At 40.6% G+C, this 26039-nt stretch overlaps 1 protein-coding gene across 1 annotated transcript in view; it reads left to right on the forward strand.

Annotated features, from left to right (window-relative positions):
- The window catches only part of TYSND1 (trypsin like peroxisomal matrix peptidase 1), a 41916-nt gene extending 17219 nt beyond the window's left edge, over window positions 1-24697 (forward strand). Inside the window, exons 4-5 of the mRNA XM_088475724.1 lie at window positions 3336-3560; window positions 24527-24697. Coding sequence (XP_088331850.1) covers window positions 3336-3553 — 218 coding nt within the window. The 3' untranslated portion in view covers window positions 3554-3560; window positions 24527-24697. The remainder of the gene's footprint in view (window positions 1-3335; window positions 3561-24526) is intronic.
- The last annotated feature ends 1342 nt before the right edge of the window (window positions 24698-26039 follow it).

A 26039-nucleotide genomic window follows, 5' to 3' on the forward strand; every position in this document is an offset into this window, starting at 1 on the left:
GTGCCTATCCCTATCCTCCTCCCCTCACAGCATAGCCTTAACGCTCCCTGCAGTGCCTAACCCTATCTATCCCCCTCACAGCCTAACCGTCTTTAGTGCCTATCCCTATCATCCTCCCCTCACAGCCTAGCCTTAACCCTCCCTGCAGTGCCTAACCCTACCTATCCCCCTCACAGCCTAACCCTCCTTAGTGCCTATCCCTATCATCCTCCCCTCACAGCCTAGCCTTAACCCTCCCTGCAGTGCCTAACCCTATCTATCCCCCTCACAGCCTAACCCTCCTTAGTGCCTATCCCTATCCTCCTCCCCTCACAGCCTAGCCTTAACCCTCCCTGCAGTGCCTAACCCTATCTATCCCCCTCACAGCCTAACCCTAACCTTCCCTAGTGCCTAACCCTATCCTCCTCCCCCACAGCCTAACCCTAACCTTCCCTAGTGCCTAGCCCCCCTGCGTAGCCCCCCTAATGTCGACATTTCATGTCAACATGATGAATGTTGACATTATGATTATCAACATACCACACTACATCCGCTTAGGCTCCCTTAAGTGTTCCTGAAGCTCCTGTACCCTCCAAATTTACTATATAATAATGGATTTCTTGTTTTATAAATCTACACTATTCTAGCACACAAGGAAAGGCAAGCAATACAGCAATTACATCCTTTCACAAGGTTGAAGGTAGGCGCCAGCTATGCCCTTCATGGAACTAAACACACCCACACCACAGGCCACACCCCTATGTATACCACACCTACACCGCACTGATCATGACCCCACATCACCAGTCACACTGCTGTGGCACTTGTCACACACCCTGCAGCGGCACACAATAGGCCCATCATAGATTTCAGCTCCAGACCCATGTCTACATTAATCTGGCACTGGCCGCAGGTTGTGCAGACTTATACTAGACTATTGTATTATTGGTGTGAAATAGGCAACAGAAACCAAAAGTAGATATTTATTCCATCATTATGACCTTCAGAAATGTTAGCCATTTCCTTGCTTTGGCCAGTACACTGAAATATAAATGTGTTTGTTTTTTTTAATGCAGTGCCTTCTGTTAACAATTGCTGTTTTTTAACTGCTTTATACAATAATCCATGCAAAATGCAAATTTACTATAAGTAATAGCTTTCACTAATAGCAAAGTATCTGAGAACCTAGTGTACTTAATTTCATGCAGTTCAGTTCTAGCCCTGTTTCATCATTGCATTCCATGGGCACAAATGGCAAATATTTACATATAGCGCAATTTACACATTTTTACTTATGTCTGTGCTATTCTAAGTTGGACGAAACTTGGTTGGATCTGTCTTTCTGTGAAAAATGGGGTTTCTGGACAGAAAATGGGCGGTGACAATGCAACCGAACATGACCGCCCTGACTTATGGTAGTGTTATGGGCATGTCTCTAAAGCTCTATGCGATTCTCAGTCATGCATGCAGGCAAGGGAAGCCTATAGGGAATTAAGATTACCCAGCTGCCCGCAACTTAGTGTGCATCTCAGAATCCGACCCTTTGTGTGCTCCCGTAAAGACCACCAATCTTCCTTAACATATGTACGAGATCAATCTATTACACAGTCTGCGAAATTTAAGGTATTGAAAGCTTTTTTAATAAGACTTTTATATTCTTAATTATACTCCTGTATACATCAAGAAATAGTATATTCAAAAAAAATTACCACATCACATTTGCCTATAAGGGGGCTACATACATTTTTAAGATTAATTGTTTTTGACATATTTATTGTGAAATACAAAGAAGTGTAGATGATATCACTGTTTTTTTCTTAATTACATAATAAAATAACAATAAAATCAAACAATAAATATAAACAAAACCATAATTATTGAAAAAATCATTAATATCTTGTTTTTTTTGTCTTCAAACTTCGTTTTGTCTCTTTTTGCTTAAAAGCTTTTTCTGTCATCTCTGTGTATCATTCAGCAGTAGTCAGCCATCATGCTGATGTCCCAACGACCCTGGTATCTTCTTTCTACATCTTTAACGTCTTGGTGGAACCATTCACCCTGTTCTTCTCTGTAGTGTAGTGTATGTGTGTGTAGTGTGTACTGTGTGATTGTATGTGGTGGTAGGCAGGGGTTTAAATGAGCCGGCACAGGGCAAAACTGTGTTGCATCTGTTGTATTTGGTTCCTCCATCGCCAGATCACCTTGTAGTTGTTGTATGTGTGCAATGTTCCTTTAGACAGTATGGGGTTTAGGCCCTTTGTAAATTTCAACTCCAGGCCTATGTGGACCTTAATCTGGCACTGGACGGGGGGAAGTTTTATGACGAGAACTGAATTGCAATGTTCTATACTAACGACTGAATTCATTTAAGACAATGTTTTATAATAAATGTAGGCAGAATACATTTATAACTTTAAAGAATATGAAAAAAATTAATACAGAAAAACGTAATGTGATATGCAAAATCGGGAGTCATTTTTCTGTTCAGAAGCCAAAAATCTATAAGTATCACATAAGCTTTTTCATCGCAGGCCTGTGTTATTGATCTGTGCTGCTTTATATACAATTACATTTTTAATTACATTATATATTTATAAATCAAGAACAAAAGATTGTTTCAAACTTTATAACATGGTAGGGCCTTTGGCACATAAAAAAAACTTCACTTTGACCGCTGGTCCTTAGGGTTGGAATTTACTATGTACAGTCACCGTACAAGAACACCGTGAGATATTAGTTGATCAGTTTGGGTAATTCGAACAAATTGAGCAAGCATTGTACAATTTGTGACCCCCCAATCTTAGGTAATCAAAATATCATTGAACTGTAAAATTAAGATGTCCATATTAGCCCAGTCTATGTTTTTGAGGCCACTAACTGCCGCTCAAACAGTATAATTGCAGATACAAGTAATATTCTTTGCAGTCAGACCTATTGGATAACTGTAATTTATGTATGTGCGGTTTGGATCTCTACATGTGGCTTCTGATTTCTATGAGGGGTACATTTCAAATCTATCTAACTTGATCAACATCAATATTGTGTTTCTGGGGCTACATCACACATTTACTAACACTTAAAAAACACAAACAAAAATTGTCTGCTAGTAAATGTGTGATTTAGCCCTAGAAATACAACATCAATGTTGATTGTTTAGAAATCGGTCTTTAGTAAATATACTGCTTAGACTCAGTTGATTTTCAGGGATCCCAATATTTATTAGCTCTAGTGCCACCTCTGGTGATATCGGTTTAAGAAATTAAAACTTTATTCAGTATTATGTATTGGGATTAGTATTATTATAATCTAAGTATAATATTTTGTTTTAACTTGCTTTCTCATTTTTGTTGTTGTAGGTATTGTTGCAAGTAACACAAGGGATAATACTACAGGAGCCACGTATCCACATTTAAATTTCAGTATCCCTATCACTGTCCTCCAGACAGCTATACGGAGGTACAGACAATCTGGAGATTTCCAGAGCTTTGGAGAGCTTAATAAGGCAGGACATAAAGTTCAAAACGTATGGCGTCTGCAGAGATCACCTGAAAAGGTCTTTCAGAGCAAACTTTGAGTGCCATGTAAGTCCTCCCATACGACATTGCACCTGTGTCACCAATGCCAAGCACATAATAATGTGTTTACAGATATGCAGCTGATGCGTTTCTTGGATTACCTGAACTGTCTCATTCCCATTCTCTTCTATTCACAGTAACTATTGACCAAGTTTTTGTGCTGCATACATATTATTTCTTACAGACTGTTCATAATTGCATTCATCTATAACACTTTCCTAAGGCTTGTACACAAGTTAAAGAACCCAGTGTTTTTAATTGAGACTACATCTTAAGGGCAAGTGAGGTTTCTCAGCTGTGCAAGATATTTCATTTCCTTGGCAACTGTCCAAAAAATGCATTTGTTCTGATAAGTACATAGTTTAATGCAAATATATAGTTCAACACAAGGTTGTTATTAAATAAAATATATATAGATGTGTCCTCATACATGTAGCCTTAATACGCCAGCAACAAGCTGTACAGTACACATGACTGAGCAGTGATTTTGGAAGCATATAACCTGTACAGAAAGTATGAGACATCTGGAGGGTTATTTTCAATATGTAAAAACCTTTTAACATCTGCCCAGTAACAAAAATATCTGTGTGGAGTCTGTATCTGTAAATATGCAGAGACAAGAGGACAAGTAAAGTAGGGTTTGTTATAAACCACTATATGGAGTAGTGTATTATTATCACTTAGGTTCGGCTAATGAAATATTTCGGTGTTGTCATGAAATATTTACACACAGAAGAAATAACAGCAGACACAGAGGTATAATAAGCAGAAAGAGATCAATTTACTTAAGGTCTTTTGCAGGTCATCAAATAGGTACAAGCTTCTAGAAAAGAAGGAATTCCTAGATAGCCAGTTTCATAGCAATGCATCCAAAAGGTTTCACAATCTATGTCCACTGGAGAGGTTTCATAGTATTTCCCCTGATACCAGACTTTAATACTTATTACTCTGTATAAATGTACAATATGTGATCATTACATGTAATAGAAGATGGCATCAGTAGTAGACCTAAATATATTGTAACAGTCTGAGGATATATTGTAGCGCACAACCTGTCTCCAAAATGTATTTCCTCCAATTACATACAAAAGCCCGTATTTAATATGTTTCGCACCCGCAATACTTTTTCGCCTCCCGGACTTTCTGCCTACGTCGCCTGTTTTGCAGGCGGAAAAGTATCACGCGCATCCCCGCTTATCCCCGTATTCAATTTGAAAGGATGCGAAAACGGGACCCGGCAAAAATTAAACAAGCGGAAAGTTCTGTCAGTTTTGGGGAAAACAGCCTGACACCCCCCAAAAGATGCACTGACATGGGGGATCACTATGGGTACCCCCGAATAGCCCTGCTGAAGGTATTTGGCCACTTTAAATGGTCTCAATAGGTGCTATATAGCGTTTTTGCAGAAGTGGTGAAGAATACCATTTAGCAGTGTTTTTGGAAGAAAATAACTAGTCCCAGCAAATTTGGGGTACTTGAAAATGGGGGGTAGCATATTTTAAAGTTGCCAAATTGTATTTTTAATAATTGTGAAAAATCCACCTTCCGCAAGTACCTGCAAAGTAAAAAACACCGGGGGAATACTTGGGGAACCCCCTGGAGTCTATTTCGCTAGTTTTTAACTTTGTCCCCCAACTTTGTTTTTTTTTCACCCCCAAAATGTAGTCATGTTTTGGGGTGTTCTTAAGTCTTTTTTAAGATTTTTTTCACGCAGTTTACCTTTGGGGGAATGTCTTAAGGCTGCATGGGGGTTTCCGCAATGTTGCACCCCAAAACCCCAATTCTGCACTTTTTTCCGCCTGCAATTCACATTGCATTGACTTTCTGCCTAGGCTGAAAGTCTTTCAGATTGAATATGGCGATACTTTTCCGCCTGTCGAAATTACGGAATCGGCGATACTTTTTCGCTGATTTCGGCTTTTCAATCCAAATTGAATACGTGCCTAAGTGTTATCATGTTTCGCCTTGCAAACTTTGTTCTGGAATTTTATATATATGTTATATCTATAGAATAGTACACAATGGCCTGTCCCATCTCCATCATGGACAGTGGGAGCTGGAGCACATGTGCTGGAAGCCACCTCTTCCGGCCATCTGCTCCCACTGGGATATCTCAAGCAGATTGAAAGAGGGGGGAGGGGAGGGAGGGCGTGGGTACGCCTCGACCAGTATCCATGTATGATTATACTTTTGCCAGCACCCATCATTAACTGTAAATGTAATATATATGGTGAAGCTTTGCATTAGTCACGATAAATCATTGGGTTATGTATTTATGTATATAAAAATAGATGCAAGCTGAATGCAGTGAGCATTTGGAACCACAAGTCAATTATTATTGCAATTTGAAAGGGCAGCAATGAAAAATGTGTTCATCCTCATGGCTGATTTTAACTTTCCGATGTAAATTGAGACACTTATGGAATAATGATCACAGCGTGGTAACAGTGACTTGAGCTGCAATAAAACATTTTGTAAGAGAACTACAGAAACTATGAATTATAAAAGTGCATAGCTGAATCGACAAAGAAGCTTTGAAGCTTGTAGACAGGGAAAATGTACTCCTAAAGAAGAGCACAAAGACCAAATGAGAAATGTTTAAAAATATTTTAAATAGATGCTGTTGCAAGTTCATACAGTAGCATCAAATAAAAGGCAACCCATGTAGAAAGAATTTGCAGTAATAAGGGAAGGGAGGATACAAATCAACTAAATAGTACAAACTATGTGACTGAAAATTAATTATGAAAATACAAGGTAGCTTATATAGCAAAATGTGTAACTAATGCTGGCCATACACGCTACAATTATCGGGGCGATCCGCCTGATATCGGCGGATCGCCCTGATAATTGTAGCGTGTGGGGGTGACCGAGGGTTAAATATTGATCGGTCGGGCATGCCGGATTGTCCAGCATGCCCGTCCAGCATGCCCATCCGAGGTAAACTGTCGGCCGCATCGGGCAGTGTATGCCCAGCCGCGGCCGACAGACAGACATTTCCTGTGTTCCTTCCTACGGAAGGAACAGGGAAATGTCTCCTCCCCCGGGGGCGGAGCGCAGATGTCTGCCAAATACACTGTGAGAGAAATCTCACAGTGTATGCCGGCGACATCTGCGGCTGGCAGCCGTCCAGATAAAATGTCTGTCGGTCTGACAGACATTTTATCTGGCCGTGTATGCCCAGCATTAGACAACAGGTTAGCAAAGATTTAGCTGAAAGATTGACTGCTAAAAGATAACCGTAACCTTGAAGTACATAATCTGCAAAAAAGCACAGATAATATTGGGTCAATTATCAATTGTAAGAATTTATGGTAGCAGGTTAAGAGAAAGCTGGTACAGTATGTTAAATATGATTACTAAATGATTATTAAATATGATTGCTATATGATTATTATTTGATTGTAGTCACAAAAATGTAATAACTGCCAGGAAATAGTCACCATTGTGGGCTCATTCAAATGTATTAGCAGTGAAAATGGATGTTTACTGATGTGTTCTTAGGTTAATTTATTTTTGGGGAATAAGGGCATCAGAGATTACTTAATTAAGATGCATGCTTATATCCAAGATCAATACAATGATCGACCTAGTAGACATTTCTTACCAAGGACCATTTTACCAACATCAAATGAGCGGGTAACTTACTAGTTACGCTATGTATGGAATTCATCTCTGTCCACCCACAGCCCCTCTAGATTGTAAGCTTAATGTGAGCAGGGCCCTCTCTTCCTTTGTGGTCCTTATGTAATTAAGAAATATGGAATTATAGCACTGAGGCCCTGATTCAGAGCCGGACGCTCTGACAGAGCGCTCGCTCTGAATCAGGGCCGGCCTTCTTGTTTTTTAGAGCGGCCTCCTGGCCGCTCGCATAGCTGTGGGTAACCACCCACAGCTATAGCAAGTGGCCAGGAAGATGGTCACGATGGTCAAGACCATCGCGACCATCGGGCTTGCGACGAGACCCTTGTGGTAGGGTCTTGTTGCCGCAAGCCCCAGAGAGATTTCGTCTCTGACAGAGCCAAAATCTCTCCCACTGACATCACTCGTGATGTCAGTGGGGCTGCCCCCAAACGGAGGCGTTCACATGGGAACGCCTCCATTCGGGCAGCCACTCCCCCGGCCAAAGGGGGCGTGCTGTCACTCAACATCGACAGCATGCCCCCTTTGGTATGAGACCCGGAGCGACGGTTTGCCCGTCGCTATCTGGGTCTTGCGCATGCGTACGACGGAGCCTGCTCCGTCGTGCGCATGCGCACTGGGCCACCATCGACCCGCTTGCGAGCGGGTCTGAATCTGGCCCTGAATCTGTTATACTGTGTGAGATTTCAGTTAATAGCAGATATAATATAAATGCTATTATTATTATAAGGAAAACTATATATATTAGTCCCTAATTAATATCTACACACGAGTAATGTGAAGTGGATATTATATGTCAATTTAACACTGGAAGAAATCCTTTGTGACTCCAAAACCCTATAAACTATTTGAAAAATCTACATTACAACTGTGAAGCACAATAATCCATTGCACAGATAGAACCTGAAAGTTCACTGCTTATATGTTTAAGAATGTGGCAATAGATACTATGTATAAACTAAACACATACAATGGACACTGATTCCTCTTTAGTGAAAAGATACTTTTGTTGCAGAATCCACTTGTGGATCTCAATACAGGATATTGTGTTTCACTAGGATTGCTGCTGTAGTATACTGTACAATAATATTTGATGAGCCTATGAGAACAATTGGATATATAGATTGGTGGCACACATTCTTTGAAAATTCAAATAAACTAAAAATGCTCCGATTTAACAAACCTTTTTTAGCTGCCACGTTGATATGATGAGATTATATAATCTGCATATTGCTTTTTATATTTACACCTGCTGGTAATTGCCATATGTGATTAGAAATAATAAACTGATATTTTAGCACTCTATGAATGCAGAACGATAATAATAATAAAGAGGGACACAAAGATTAATCATAACCTTTATAACTCTCACTACTGATCTATATATGTTTTATTTTGCTGAATTTTGATGTTGTTTGTTTATTAGCAAATACCAAATAAAGGTTAAGTTTTATAATGTTTTTGTGCTTGTGCAAATACAAGTGCACTCCATGATAGGGACTACTTTTTCTAGGTTTGTGAAGATTATTTGTATATCTGTAGGGATGTATACTTTTCTATAATTATCCTGTTTGATCCTCCATGTATGTAATTTTGCTGTATGTTCCATCCACTATGTACGGCGCTATTGAAGCGGTGCGACTCCTTTTTATAAATATATATTTTTTAATAGGAATAATACTAATAATAATTGCTACATAACAAACTTATGGCTAATTAAATAACAGGATAAAAAAAGGATTCTATTACAACAGTGGATCCAGAAAACAATTTAATAACACATTTGAAAAACACAATTAAAATAAATCATAACCACACATGGCCGGTGATTCAATTAAAATGCAAAAATACATATGCAGCAGTAATAAATTGATAGTTATCTCAGTGTTGTCAGCCCATCTGTGGGAATCAATTCTGTTATTAGTCCATTAATGACTTGGCATGCAAAAATTATTCTTTAGTGCATATTGTAGATGGTTCCAGTTCACACAGAGTCCAAATATTTATTAGCTGTTAGTAGTTAGCAATTAGCTTGTTAGTATTACTTCTTAACTTGGTTAACACACACACTATTGGTCATTCTAACCTGTTCTATTCCTTTTATTGATACATTGAGATAAACATTTGACAAGGCAAGATAAGTTTTGCCAATGGGTGAGTTTTTACACCCTTTAAAATATTTCTCGTGTTCCACGAAGCAAATGTATAATGTTCTCATGTTGTGGCCCACGTATGGCATGCAGCACCCACATTCTTTTACATATACACCAATCAACCATAACATTACAACCACCTGCTTAATTTGACGTTGGTCCCCTCGTGCCAACAATCAGCACAGACCTGTTCAAACATGGTCTCCACAAGACTTCTGAAGGTGCCCTGTGGTATCCAGTACCAAGATGTTAGAGGCAGATTCTTCATGTCCGGTAAGTTGCAAAGTGGGGCCTCCATGGCTAAGACTTGTTTTTCCAGCACATCCCACAGATGCTCTATTCGACTGAGATCTGGAGAAATTGGAGGCCAAGTCAACAACTTGAACTCGTTGTCATGTTCCTCAAACCATTACTGAACAATGTTTGCAGTGTGGCAAGGTCCATTATCCTGCTGAAAGAAGCCACTGCCATCAGGGAATACCGTTGCCATGAAGGGAGTGTATTTGGTCTGCAACAATGTTTAGGCAAGTGGTAAATGTCAAAGTAACATCTACATAAATGCCAGGACTCACAGTTTCCCAGCAGAATATTGCTCGGAGCATCACACTGCCTCCGTCGGCTTGCCTTCTAATAGTACATGCTGATGCCATCTCTTCCCCAGGTAAACCACGCACATGTACCTGGCCATCCACATAATGTAAAGAAAAATGTTATTCATCATACCAGGCCACCTTATTCCATTGCTCCATGGTCCAGTTCTGATGCTCATTGTAAGCACTAATAGGTCAGCATGGGCACTCTGACATTTCTATCATAGACAACATTAACTTTTTTAGCAATTTATGCTAAAGTAGCTCTCCTGTGGGATAGGACCAGACAGGCTAGCATTCACTTCCCATGTGCATGTGCCTTGGGTGCCCATCACCACATTCCTTGGAACACTTTTGGCCGCCTAGCCATCACAATTTGGTCTCCAAATGGTTTCTGTATCCATGAAATTGACTTGGTATTAGCCTAGATTTAAAATTTTGTGACTTCCTAAAAATAATCTTCCCATCTATATTAACAGATTGTTCTAAAATGTCATCCACTTTTAATAATGTATTTTTCTTTATTATATTTTTAATTTTGTATGCACAGGAATTATATTGTGTAATAAACCTATCAGACCTATTATTTGTTTATCTGTATCTACTATCTCCAAATGTGGCATACTGTATTTGGTTCTAAAAGTGTACTCCTATCTATATTACTAGCTACAGAAAGTGCTTTGTACAGCACTTTCTTGGGGTAACATTGTTCTAAAAAAGCTTTATATAGAGTCAAGGCCTGTCTACAGAAGCCCTCTTGTTGAACAATTTGTCCTCATACTTAAAAACTATCCCTTTGGAATGTTATTCCTCCAGGCCACATAATGACATGTTCCACCTCAAATCGTCCCATGTACAAGTTCGCAAAACATGGGGCAAAGCTGGTTCCAATAGCGGTCTCCCTTGTCTGCAAAAATGAACATTAATCAAGCATTAATTAATTGTGCTGTAAAATAAAAGTGCTGATAATATAAATTCTCATTGAACATCTGAAATAGTTAAATATTTCTGTAAATAATATTTGACTGCCTTGACACAAAGGTTGTGAGGTGGATTTGTATACAGTGACTTTACGTCACAAGTGATTAAATAATAATTTTGTTTCCATTTAAATGTTTTGATCATATTTAGAAAGTGATTCATGTCTTTAATCATTGATTTTAGTGTTCTAACGTGATTATGTAAAAATGTGTTACATAGAAAGAAAGATTTATTATTTAATGACCTAACACCGAAACTATAGGTCTATTCTTGGAGGTGGATGTGAGTGATTTGTGTACCTTGAATAAATAATAAGAAGTAGGCACCACAGGGTGAAAATTAAATAAAAAGAGGTTAAATGTCTCTCGATATTGCTCCCTCTAACATATTTTTAAATTCCATTTATAACAGGGTGGGATTCCATTTATTATAGGTGGGATTGTTATACTGGGTACACACTTTTCAATGTGTACCCAGTCGTTGTGCGGTGGGTGCCGGCATCGGCGAGTGTGTACACAGTTGCCAATGCCGGGAGCGACGGCGCGATAGCAGGGGCAATGCTGCATTCGGCAGCATGGCCCCCGCTGACGATATCGCTCATCGGACTGGCATGCAGGTCCAAAGAGCGATCTCGCTGACGACGCGTGGGAGCCCTAGGTGGACGATATGTCGTCCGATATTGTCTAGTGTGTACCCGGCTTTAGACAATTTTTTTTTACATGACTCATTCAGTTTCTTTTAAATAATCAGTGGTGTTTCGTACAACAATTCAATAACCCTTGTTCGCAGGTTTAATACTTATATGGCGAGCAGAACAGAGATCTTTAAGAGCTTTCCATTCACCAGGTCACTGCTTTCATACATGATACTGAAATGCTCTAATGTAGATTTATAGAAACTTTCTACAAACAGAATCCTATATTGTAAGGGGTAGAAATCTGAAGTCTTTTTAAATCTTTTTATTATTTATCTTGTCACTATTATTTTCAATATATATATATATATATATATATATATATATATATATATATATATCAGTAATATTATGTGAATTACTTTCTTTTCCAAAATATCTCAAGACTAGTAAAGCTTCATCATCATTGCGATCTAAAATGACCTGGGGTACCTGTGCTTTTCTTTTTTTCATATATTTCAGAGTAAAATATATTTTTTGTGTAAATGTCCTAACATACTTGCAATAAGGGTTTGACAGATCTTCCAAATTTGCGTAAACAAGCCCTTAGCTGAATCATATTCTAAAATGTCACCAACATTAAAATCATACCATAAAAAAGTTGGAAATCTCATAATAACGGGGTGCTAACATACTTGTTTAGGTCAACAAATAAAGTAAATAGATTAGGTTTCGATGAGGGAGCAGAGTTCAAACTTTTTTCTAGGAGTTTCAGTACCTCATTTGCCAAATTTTTGAGGGATAAATTGAAACTTTAACCAATTACATTGGTCAAAAGCTTTTTGTTGGTCTTTCTCTTACTTGCTTTCGATCCCCTGGGTCTCAATCTCTTTTTCTTTTGGTGGTCCACCCTGGTCTGGTTTGATTTCTGTTTATACCAATCTGGTATTTGTAACTGTCCCCAAAAATATCCCTCTCTGTGAGTGACATATCATTATCATCATTAAATGCCTCTATCTCCATCTAATCTTGTTACTGTAACCTTTTGTTTGGTATCTTGAATTAGGTGTATCCATATTACTTAATGCTTCATATCTATTGGTATGAGCGAGATCATCAAAGGCCTTATTTCCATAACCAAATTTAACTTTTCTATTTATTGGAATCCTTGTATTAGAGCTATTATTCCTCTAAGATCTATAGTTTAGCCTGTGATCACTTGAGATACTTCCTTATTGTGATCTAGAACGTGACCTTCTCTTCCTATTAAATGAAAATATTTTACCCTTAGAATAGTCACTTCTATCTTTGTTAAGCTTACTGCCCTTAAGTTGAATCAGGGATTGTTAAAAATCCACCACCTTTTTGTGCTTTATTATCCCGTTCAGGATAACCAGGGTCATCTGCAAAGTCTTTCAAGAATTCTTAAAGAGTTCATAAAGTGTTCTCAATTTCCCCTGTATACTTTAGACTCTATATTTTATCAATAGTCTCATTAAGTTCTTTGAGCATGAATCAAAGATCGAATCCTATCCTCTGTAAATTGAGCATCTTCTTAAAATGTGGAGAACTCTAAAATTCTCAATCTCCTTAGTGTTAAATCATTACCTTTAATATTTTTGTAAGGTGATTTGATAACACCAGTGTATTTTATCAGATATATGTAAATTTCCAAACTTGTTGAATAGTCTGAAAATACAGACTGTGGGGCCTATTCATTAAACGTAAAAATTCTGTGGAGATAATTAGCTTTAGAACTCGCATGGAGTTCTAGCTAATTATAGGTGGAATTCATTATTCCACCTCTCCATAAGTATCTATTCCGAAAAGCTGTCATTTTTGCGATGACAGCTTTTTGGGAAATAGATACTTTTCCCTGCCTACACTACCTTATCGCATCTGGAAACAGTGCTGCGCATTCGCTGTTACATCTGTAAAACCAGCGCATGCGCAGCACTGCCTACAGATGCGTTAAGTTTCGTACCCCCTCCGCTCACCTTCCCCCCCCCGACTTACCTGTCCGCGCAGCAGCCTCCGGCTCCGTCCTGCTGGTCTGTCATGTGGTTTCCCAGCAGACCACATGACAGATTAGAAAAAAAAAAAATTTCTGCTGGGGAGCACACATGTCCGACCAGCCTCCGGAGCCTGAGGACGGAGCAGAGCGCCGGAGGGACTCGTCGGGGGACCTGCACACGCGGATACAGGTAAGTCGATTCTGCTATTCGCCACCTCACAGTGGCGAATAGTAACTGCATCAAATTCAAAAAATTGATAATTTTCAGAATTTGATGAATACCATAATTTCCACATCCCCATACTAATGTATGGGGAGTGTGGAAAATAACGCAGGGGAACTTAGCAAGGAGATATCTGTGATATCTCCTGTGCTAAGTGGCTACATGAATACCAAAATAACGTTATTTAAGGAAAATGTCCTTAGAAACTTTATTTTAGTGTTGATGAATAGGCCCCTATGGGACATATGTATCAAAGCTTGATGTGAGATAAAATTGTGAGATATATATCACCAACCAATCAGCTTCTAGCTTACATTTTGCAGGCTGTGTTTAAGAAATTATAGTTTGGAGCCGATTGGTTGGTGATCTATATTTCACAATTTTATCTCACATCAAGCTTTGATACATATGCCCCTATATATACAAAATGTAGGCGCTACACTTCAAAGCCGTAGATGGTCAATAATAATGAGTTACCAGCTCATTCATACATATATAAATACAGAAAAGACCAAGAAATGTGCTAAGAATTGTCCCATAGACACAGTAAAGGAGGAACAATCTTGCATCTTACCAAGACGTCTCTTCATATGGTAAAATTCCACCGGATATTCCGATTTAAAAAAATAAAATGAAATTGTATAAGAAATCAATGGTTATTATTAAAAATACACCATGGGCCAAATGTAATAGGGCGAGAGATTAGAAAATGTGAGAGTTTAGCAGTAAAACTATCACACTAATACATTGATCGAGTTGTACTTTCAATACAGGAAACACCAGGATGAGAGTTTAAATCTTGATTGTTTTTTGAATCTGAAAACCATGCAAGTTCCATGTTCTGTGACTTTATTACATTGGCTGAGTTTAAAAATGTGAGTTTTCTCTCACATTTTCTAACCTCTCACCCTATTACATTTGGCCCCTGGTATCAAATTAAGTCAGATATTGGTGTTGTCCTCCTGCAATGCCAAAGTCGTTTTTAGACCTCTCAATCCAATAACAAGTCCACCACAGAAAACCAGAGAAACTTCATACACCCTTGTGTGTACAGGGAAAGGCGCAGATAAGGATGCTTCCATTTATGCTTACATAAAGAAAGCGTGTCATGTACACATCAAGGGTTCTTTATTCAATCAGTCTGAGTTTCTTCCTAGATATATCAGTATGTGAAAACAAATATAACTCATGGTGTATATAAAAGCTGATATATTTATTGTTAAAACATACACATAGAACAGGGAGAGTATATCCATGCCAGATGTTTATAAGTCATTTTGAATCTCCAAACAAAATGGAACCTGTGTATTCTATGGTGTTGGATACCAAATAGACTTTTTTGGCCAGGATGCACAGACCCATGTCACTCTTTCTGTCTTATCTCCCCCATTATCCTCTGTTTCCACATTATGAATAGAATGCTTACCTTTCAAACAGCAGTTTCTTCTCTCTAATTTATCAGTCAAAGGGGGGAATTAAATTCAAAGCGATGTTGAATTCCGCCCGATTAGCCCCGGCAGGGATCTCCCAAAGCCATTTAAATTAACCCGGTGTTTGGGCGGGCTAAGGATTTCTTTTCGCACCCCCCTGGGGATGCGAGGAGAAATCCGACATAAGTGCGGGCGCGTGGCTGTTTGCTAGCTTAGCGTGGCATTAACAGTCACGCAGCCGGCACTTTAGTCGGAGAATGCCGGTTCTCATGACTAAACACCCAAGTTAAATCACGAGAACCGGCATTCTACAAGTTAACAGCGTGCTGAATTGAATAGCTTCGGGAGCTCCCATCCGGGGCTATTCAGCATCGCGCTGAATTGAATTCCGCCCGATTAGTGATTTCTTCTCTCTAATCCACAGTTTTCTCAAACTCTGTCCCCAGGACCCCAAACAGTGCATGTTTTCCAGGTCTCCTCATAGAATGACAAGTGAAATAATTTGTTCCACCTGTATCTTTTTAATTGTGTCGGTGAGTAATGAGTACACCTGTGCACCTGCTGGGTGACATAGAAAACGTGACCTGTGTGGGGTTCTGAGGACTGAGGGCCTGATTCAGACCCGGATGCTATGCTGCGCTCGTATTGAGCGATTTTTCACAATCTGCGCATGCGTCGCAATTTGCATGCGCGAACCAGTCAGTGCGATGGGAAAGTGCTCGCCCGTAGCACGTAGTCGGGCCGCTATTTTGAGTGACAGATAGTGCCGTTTGTGGGTGGTAACGGGAAGGTGCTTGTAAACGGGGGTGTGGATGTGCGAACGCAGGTGTGCCCCGCCGTCAGAACTGCGTTTAATGGGCGTGCATAATTAGCAAACTAGCGTCATTACACACGTGACTGGGTTGTATTTTAGCCAGAACTGCTCGCAATGTTGTGGTGGGAAAAGGCTACAGGCTGCGAGGAGCTCCGATGGCCCTCGATGTTCCCGATTAATCCTACAACTGCCGGAGATGACGTGTGTTGCGAGTGGCAAAGGGGCGTCTTTATACAGGTGCGAGCGCATAGTGCGGCCGCTCGCTATTACTTAGTGGGCGGCTTTACGCGACACAGTCCGAGCACATGATTTAAATAGCCGACCCCTTTTACCCAGCGAGCGGACGCAAATAGCGTCTGGGTCTGAATCAGGCCCTGAGTTTGAGAACCTCTGCTCTCATCTATCAGTCAAATAGAGGTTTCTTCTCTCTAATCTATCAGTTTGAAAGGTAATCATTCTAACCATAATGTGGAAATAGAGGATAATGGCGGAGATATTCATAGACTTTTTAACAAGTAATAGAATGTGGGTGCCGGGCCGTGCAATACGTGGGCCGAACCATGAGGATATTAGACATTAGCTTCATGGAACACAGGAGAAATATTTTGAAGTGTATTCTCACCCATTGTCTCAACATATCTTGCCTTGTCAACAAAAATTTCTCTCAATACTGTATCAATAAAAGCAATACAACAGGTCAGAATGACCAATGGGGGCATGGGGAGGATAGGTATAATAGGCTTTGAAGACGTGAAGCCTATTGGATATTCCACCTTAGGTCCCAGATACCAAGTGATCATAATGATATGATGGAATTAAAATTTAAAGCAGAATAGAATAATGATTGTATATATTTTTTATATACAGATGTGTCCACATATATCTTATCTCCGTGCGTTACAAGTCGCGTTAAACATAACACATGAGCGCCATGTGACTCAGTAGCTCCAGGTGTCGTTTCATGCAACTTTTTACCTTCATTTGCATCTTATTTGCGAAAGTGACGCACAAGCAGCTTCTGCTGATTAAAATGATATGCATCATGCCTATGTTCTGTGTGCGACTGCGGGTGTATCTGCATGCAAAATGCTATGTTACAGTGTCAGTGGCTGTGAAACTAACGTAGCATTTTGCATGCAGATACACTGTGCGTCTTGTTCGCATTGCTTTGTGAATAAGACGCATTTGAAGGTAAAAAGTCCCATGAAAAAACGCTCGGCATTACCGAGTCACTCCATGGCATGGCGCGACTAGAAGGGCTGTTTAACGCGCAAGGAAGGAAGATGTACGTCGACTCATCTGTATATCTGCATGTTTTTTTTTTGCATAGGACATGTTTTATGGATATAGTTGTTTTTTTTTCCCCATAGGACATATTTTATGGATATACCTGTTGTTTTTTTACATAGAACATGTTTTATGGATATAGGGCCTGATTCAGACCCGCTCGCTAAGCCGCGGACGCACGCTTTGGGTGATAGTCGCCCCTTTGCGCATGCACTCGTAGTAAACAGACTGGATGCTATTTTGAGTGACAGCACCGTTTGTGGGTGGTAACAGGGGAAGGTGCTTGTGAACGGGGGAGTAGTGCTGTGAATGCAGGCGTGTCTGGGCGTCAAAACGGCGTTTTATGGGTGTGCATAATTAGCAAAGATGCGTCATTGTACATGTCACTTGTTTGTTTTACAGCCTGCAGTGATCGCAGTACTTGCGGTGGGGTAAGGTCTACCTCAAGCGCTGCGTGCAGCTCCGATGGCTCCCGATGGTTCCTACGCTTCCTGGAGATGATGTGTGTTAAGAGAAAAAAGTGGGTGTCTTTATACCGGCATGCGTTCGCTCTGACGTCGCTCTCTAAGACATAGAGGGCGTCCAAACAATAGACTGTGTGATCGCGGCATTTGCATACCCGGCTCCTTTTAGCTGCGTGAGAGCGCAGCTTAGCGTCTGGGTCTGAATGAGCTCCATAGTTTCATTTTTATAGGACTTGTTTTCTAGACATGCTTGTTTGTTGGATAATACATGTTTTCTGGATATGCTGGGGTTTTTTTTGTTTAATAATAAATATATTTTATTATATTGGTATCTTGGATTGTAGTATATATATATATATATATATATATATATAGTATATAGGTATCTGTTAACATATCATGTTACGACCTGTGTGGGTATGCTTATGTGCTTAGACTGTGTATACTATATATATAATAAATATTGTTTATTTAAGGTATTCATGAGATTGGCTACGCCGTCTGTTTTTTCTTTTTGCACATTTGTTACACAAGTGTTTCGCAGTTAAACTCTGCCACATGCCATCCCAACTGCTTGTTTTGTATCCTTTATACTGTTTGAGCATAATTGATTATACACCACCAGATGGCACACTTGTTTTACTTGTTTGATCACCAGCCACATATTAGAGTGTAGTGTTAATAAAATAGAAGGGAGCCCACTAGAAAATGTAATAAATTGTCTGTGCAAAATAATTTCATAGTACATTAAAAAGATGGGCATGATATCTATATGTGGAATTAAAGTAAGGTAGAAAGAGTGACTGAATCCATGTAGAGAAATCAAACCAATTTAGGCTTTTATAGATATTATATACAATGGTTTTCAATTTTAATATGTCCCTTTCATTAAGGACTCCAAATTTGTAACAACAGCTGTCTTATTATGTATAGACACCAACAGCAATGAATATATTACTGGTTCTAGCTATGAGAGAATCACAATACCTATTGTGTAAAAATGTGCTTCATGGAAATGTGTACACTACAAAGGCCTGATCATACATCAAAGGGTTAAGATAATATGTAGTTTCTATGGCAACCAAATGCAGAACCTGCAGGTAAAGGAATAAACTGTTGTGCGAGTGCATTAAGGCACCTGCTTCCTCGGCTGATGAATGGAACAATAAATTGATTTGGTTGCAGTATTTATACTGCCTTTATTTTCATAACCTGCCAACACTTACAACAGTTTGTTAAAATGTATTTCTGCTCTTTATCCAAATAACATCCTGCCTGTCAGCTTTAAATAACCTTATATCAAATTTCTCAGAATGTTTCTTTTTTTTTGTTTTTAATATGGAGCAAGTAGCCATTTAAGATCATTTATAATATTTTGCCATTAATTAATACTTCTTTCCCATTGAAGTACAGTAGTTGTCATTTTTTAATAAGATTGCTGCAGAAGTCTACTTATAATTATCGGGGTCTAGCATGAATGCAGAACAAAAATTGCTTAAATGAGGGATTTCCACTATTATATGACCTTATTTGTTGACTAGTACATATGATAGAGCTATATTATATTTTGTAAAAGTTGCAGTAACGCTCTCTATACTGTACTCATAAATATATAGCGCAGAAGAAAGTTATAGCAATGTTTTAGTGAAAGTCGTAGGAGGGCGCTGCCAAACCAATGAATTAAAATAATCTGAAGATGGAAACCCTCAAATTCATGATCAGTTGGAGAGCAATATTATCCTCAAGATAAAAAGGACTTTACTATAGACCACAGGTTCTCAAACTCGGTCCTCAGGACCCCAAACAGTGCATGTTTTGCAGGTCTCCTCACAGAATCAGTGAAATAATTAGCACCACCTGTGGATTTTCAGTGAGTAATGAATACACCTGTGCCCCTGCTGGGTGACCTGGAAAACGTGACCTGTGTGGGGTCCTGAGGACCAAGTTTGAGAACCACTGCTATAGACACTGACTGACTAACAATCTACAGTTGATAACGGCAGCACTATTGGTGTAGTGATTATCATTACTGCTTCACAGCCCTGGGGATATGGGATCAGTTCCTGACCAACACACTCTTAGGGGCATATGTACTAAATTCTGGGTTTTTAGAAGTGGAGATTTTGCCCATAGCACAACAAAGTGACAGCTGCACAAATCAATTTGACAATACTCTTCAGGTGCATGAAAGGGAGGGGTCATACCAAACAAACAAAAACACAGAAAGGGGGGTGTCCCCCAGCACACTAAGTTGTATCTGCAACAATACTTGAAAACTATATGATAATAGAAATCTCCTTTTTTTTTTATTTCGATGTTGCCCATAGCCACCAATCACATTCTAGCTATTATCTACTAGACGGTGCTGGATAATTTTTTTTTTACGTAGGCAGATGCCCATTTGCTCTGCATTAGGCTAACTGAATGGAACAGTGTAACTAGCTAGTTCAGAGATAGGTGCAATAATTGTGAATGTAAAATCCTTATATTATTAAGCATATAAATATTGTGAATGTCTGCATCTATGCTTGGTGAGAGTTTGCCAAGCATTCTAAGGGATATATTTACTACAGTGTGGGTTTTTAGAAGAGGAGATGTTGCCCATAGCAACCAATTAGATTCTAGCTATTATCTTCAAGAAGGAGCTAGATAAATGTTAAGTATAATCTGATTGGTTGCTATGGGCAGCATCACTGCCTAGAAACCTACAGTTTAGTAAATATACCACATAATTGGCAAAAACATGAAATGTATCTATTGACAGAAACAGATCTTAAGCCTTAGTGACTTTTACCTTGTACTGGAAGGTGATGCTTTCCCGTATGATTACTGTCAGTGTGAAGCATGCTGCTTTCATCGTGATCATCATTATAGGCAGTCAGATTATCCACAACATTGAATGGGGGAAGGGAGGTATAATCTGTCAAAAAATAATATATCTTTATTACATGGAATCATATTCCTTTATTATCTGCGGTCACTGCAGAGATGAAGCGGTAACCCCCTTATAATTGAATGGGGGAGAGAAATGGATGGGATATTATTCAATACCATAGTGGCAGAATCTATAATAGAAGTAGTAGATCTAATTATTGCAACAACAAAGGGCTATTTGTGTCCTAGAAAGAAAATTGTAGGAATGCTAAGAAAGCTAGTTGTATCCTTGAATGAAAAGTGATACAATTAGTGGACAATCATAGGTTACAGTCCATGCAAGATGTTATAGCAATGTAACAGAATCTATCTGGCAAAGGCTAGCTGTTTATGCTACATGTGGTATGAAAGGATAATTGGAGGAATCATCTTGTTATTTATGTGGCATTTTTGAATTACAAGATGTAAAAGTCATCTCATCAGTGCTGTGAGAATGTCTGTATTGTATAACAATAGTGTTCATTCTAGGATTTTTTGGGGCAGGGTGCTGTCCACTGAGGATATCACACTTACATTTTGAAGGGCAAAATATTGGCTGGAACTTTAAAGCTGTGTGGTGTGTTATGAATTGTGGGTACTAATGTGTGACACAGTATTGTATATAATTATATGTAATATTACAATTGTTCCCATTCAACCCCCTCACATGTCCCTTCAATGCTCCTAAACCTTTACCACATGCCCCTCCAGTTCCCATTCAAATACCCCACATGCCTATTCAGCAGGGGCGTAGGGAGGGTGGTTCCAGTGGAGCGCAAGCTCCAGGCGCCCAAGGCGCCGCCCGCTGTGTACCCGGCAGCTGTCTAAGTTGACAGCCTGCTGGGCAGAGGCGGGCTGGGCAGGGTGCCATGTGCCCCCCGGGCCGCGGACAGACTGTATCTCTGTGACACCGCTTCGGTACATAGTGACAAACACACAGCCGCAGGCGCCGGAAGCTGTGTGTTTGTTTTCATTAGCAGCCAATGAGAGTCTGTCAGACTCTCATTGACTGCTGCGCCCACTGCCGGAGCCGCACCATATTCCAGCTACTGCAGTGGGTAATGGGAGAGACGTCATGACGTCTCTCCCATAATGCAGAGCGGCCCGGCCCGGGAGGACGGACGAAGGAGCGGATGACGGCGGCGGGAGCAGGGATTCTGGTGTTTTCTTTTTATTGCGTGTGTGTCTACTGGGGGCACTACAAGGGGGGGACTACTACTAGGGGCACTACAAGGGGGGGACCACTACTGGGGGCACTACTAGTGGGGGCACTACAAGGAGACAACTACTAGGGGTACTGCATCGGGGGACCACTACTGGGGACACTGCATAGGGGGGACCTCCACTGGGGGCACAACAAGGGGGAGGACTACTACTAGGGGCACTACAAGGGGGAGTCTACTAGTAGGGACACTACAAGGGGAGGACTACTACTAGGGGCACTGCATAGGGGGGGGGCTACCACTGGGGTCCCTACATCAGGGGACTACTACTGGGGGCTCTATATAAAGGGCAATACTGGGGGTACTGCATAAGGGAGGACTACAACTGGGGCCACTATTTAAAGGGCACTGCATAAGGGTTACCACTGTTGGGGGCACTGCATGGGGGGGACTAATACTGGGGGCACTACATAGGGGGTACCACTACTGGGGGCATTGCATAGGGGGTACTGCTACTGGGGCACTATATAAGGGGCACTGCATAGTGGGTACCACTATGGGGGGCACTGCATAGTGGGTACCACTACTGGGGGCACTGCATAGGAGGGACTACTATTGGGGGCACTGCATAGGGGGTACCACTACTAGGGAGAACTATATAAGGGACTTACTACTGGGGGCACAAGGGCACTGCACAGGGGGGACCACTACTGGGGACACTGTATAACGGGCACTGCATAGGGGGGATCACTACTGGGGACACTACTAGAGACATGCATAAGGGGAACCTCTCCTGGGGCATAAGGGGCAATGCATATGGCACCACTACAGGGGGCATTTCATAAGGGCTCAACTACAGGGGGCACTGCATATGAGAACCACAACAGAGGGCATTGCATATGGGCACTACTACAAGGGACACTGCATATGGGCACCACTACAGGGGGCTTCCCTAATCTTTATTTTTTCTTCTCTTCACTTTAATCCCATATGGACCCGCCTCCTCCCTGGAACACTTGCGGGAGAGGGGGGGTGGCGCCGTAACACGCATGTTCTCCGGGCGCCCTGGCTACACGCTACTCCTCTGCTCTTCAGTTTCCAATGAAACCCTCACGGCCTCTACAATGCCCCTTCGGATACCCCACATGCCCTTTCAAACACACCACATGCTCCTGCAGTGCCCCTTTGGACACCCCACATGCCCCTGCAGTGCCCCTTTGGACATCCCACATGCCCCTGCAGTGCCCCTTCTGACAAAGCTGCTTTACAAATCTGTATGTTGCTCCAGCAGAGAAAAAATGCTGCCCACCAAAAAGGGAAAGTGCAGCCTTCAGACACAGGGAACTTTGGAAGCAGATGTGATCAGGCCAGGGTGCAGTTATGACGGCAGTGGGGTCATACAGAGATGAGATCTGTAATGCAGGCAGAGAGTTACATGCCTCAGCCTCTCTGACCCACCACTGCTCTTAAGTCGGCCACAGCTCAGCGTAAAACCGGACTGCGGAAAACTCCTCCCAGGCAGGGAACTACCAGGGGGCAATGGAGCTGCTGTAGGTAAAGGTTCCTGGAGAGAGCACTGCATCAGATGTAAACTGTGCCATGCTTCCTGCATCGGTCTCCCCTGTGCTCCAGAAAAAGGCAGGGCACATCTAAACGGGCAGGGTGCAGCGCTCTGCTTAAACAGCCTATTGGGAACACTAATTTATAGATCTCCAAACCTCAGTAAAAAATAAGAGTAGTTCTCTTAGTAGATTATTAATAAATGTTTAACATTGTAACAAGTTTTTTCTATACAGTATACAGGACACTGAACTTTTATCATTAATGAGCAGTTCTCTTTATTTATACAGACTAGATAATCACAGGGCAGCAGTTTGGATTCCATCAGTTTTCTAAAAGGAAAAAATCACCCCCAAAAAATGCAGTTTTACAAAGCATCCGTTATAAGATACATATTCATTATTTTTGCCTTCTTAATCAATAAATAATGATTATCCTCCTTATTCATAAGTGTATTATGCCTCCCCTTGGGCAGGGTACATGACGCATCTCATTTTGAATGCGATGTATTGTGCCACTCATTGCAAGCGGAACTGCGTTTACTGCCGTATGCTTGATACAAATCACAAAGGACAGTTCTCCCGGTAAGAACTGTTCTTTGTGTTAGAAGTGTTTCCAGATTTAGGACCCGGGAATCCTTCTGCGCATGCGTCGAGTGAAGCTCATGCCACGGTACCAAACCGCTGCTGTTTTGCCATTTGTTAACCGCCACACATCATTGAGATTCACCCTCCTAACTGCTTAATGGTAAATCCAGAAGTTTGGAGGTATAAACTGCCGGTGACATGCAGCGGATTGAAACCGCCACCCAAACACGATTGTACATACATTTCCCCCCCAAGGAAGGGGACTTAGTCCATCCCATTCATTTAATATCAATAAATTACATATTTTGTATTTATGGGATAATAGAATCATTTATCACATTTAATTTTGTGAAAATTCTTCAAATCTGTCATATTTGTATCACTTTTTTGACAAGTTTTTATTACATATATTTCACATAGGTCAAATGAATACATATTGCAATTCCTATAACTACTCTCTTAAGGGACATTGTGGTTTAGTCTAATGAACATGCTTTCTACTTTTGTTTCTATATAGGAACAGATGCACCAGAAGGCAAATGAACTGACAATCAAATAGAAGTAACCTTCCCCCATGCATGATGAGTAATTATAAACACTGTATATTAATTTAGTAAATTACAAATAATTCTTAACAAGTATTTATTTTATGTGCATGTGTAATTTTGGATTTTTGTGAAACCATTGAAATAAATGATCACATTAAATAGGAAATTCACTCTCTGTCAACTGTAAAATACATAAATATGATGAAAGGCTGTATTGGCCTGAACCGTAGGTGACAGACTCCTCTGCTTCATCTCCATATCCTTATTTATGTTTGAGGGCAAAAATAATGTACTGAGAGAGCACATTTATACATTTTATGCAGATGACATGCAGTGGATGTGAGTGAGTTCAGGTGTGATGGTGGCAAGGGGCAAAGGGTAACAGAAAAAAATACCGTCTGGGCCAAGTAATTTCATTAGCACTGACCATTCGCCAATGTCTGTGTGGATAGAGCAAAATTCCTGCAGGGAACAGCTGCTCAACATGCACGAGTACCAGTAGTAAGTACAGTGCACCAGTAGTAAGTACAGTACACCAGTAGTAAGTACAGTGCACCAGTAGTAAGTACAGTGCACCAGTAGTAAGTACAGTGTACCAGTAGTAAGTACAGTGCACCAGTAGTAAGTACAGTGCACCAGTAGTAAGTACAGTGCACCAGTAGTAAGTACAGTGCACCAGTAGTAAATACAGTGCAGATGGTACCCCACACTTCCTTACATCTCACTATTGAGTTTGACTATTGAAGTAGCATGAAGAGAAGGGGTCCCCAATTAACAGCCTGCATGCTGGATTTGGCCCCTTTTTTGTCACCAACATCCCAGGCAGCTCCCATAGATTATGCCTGTCAACAAGCAGATCATTCTAATTTTTATGTGGTGCTCTTGATATTTAATCTTGGAGCGCTCTTCTTGGAACGGGTTGGGTACAGGTCAGAATACCGTCAGTGGCAACCCGACAGTCAGAATTCTGGCAGATTTTTGTACCCTAACTCTCCCCACTGCACTCTAACCCTAAGTCTCCCCCTGATCATAATACTTACCCCCTCAATCTTTCAGGATTCTGACAGTCGGGATGCCGCTGTCGGTATTGTGACCACCGGCATACTGACTGTTGGGATGCCGACTACATCTCCTGTGAACCAGTAAATAATATTTGCCAGTAACTTTATATTTGAGAAAAGCTTATTTTTTTCAAATTACGTTTTATAACACATTTTTTAGATGGATATTACATAAGCAATTTTTACACTTCCATTAATCTGTTCATGCAGATCATTTGGGAATGAAAGTCATCTTAAAAATTCCTCTAGAATTTTGTATTATTTCTTATTTTCAAAAAAGTCATGTAACCTAAGATTATCTATACCACTATCATCAGGGCTGGACTGGCACCACAAAGAGGCCCTGGCATTTAAAGCACACAGGCCCACCGCACATCAGCACCTGGCTCCATACACTCCTCCCCTTACTATTCCTGACTCC

The sequence above is a fragment of the Taudactylus pleione genome, unplaced genomic scaffold (assembly GCF_031769625.1).
Source record: "Taudactylus pleione unplaced genomic scaffold, aTauple2 ptg000016l, whole genome shotgun sequence".
Classification (NCBI taxonomy): domain Eukaryota; kingdom Metazoa; phylum Chordata; class Amphibia; order Anura; family Myobatrachidae; genus Taudactylus; species Taudactylus pleione.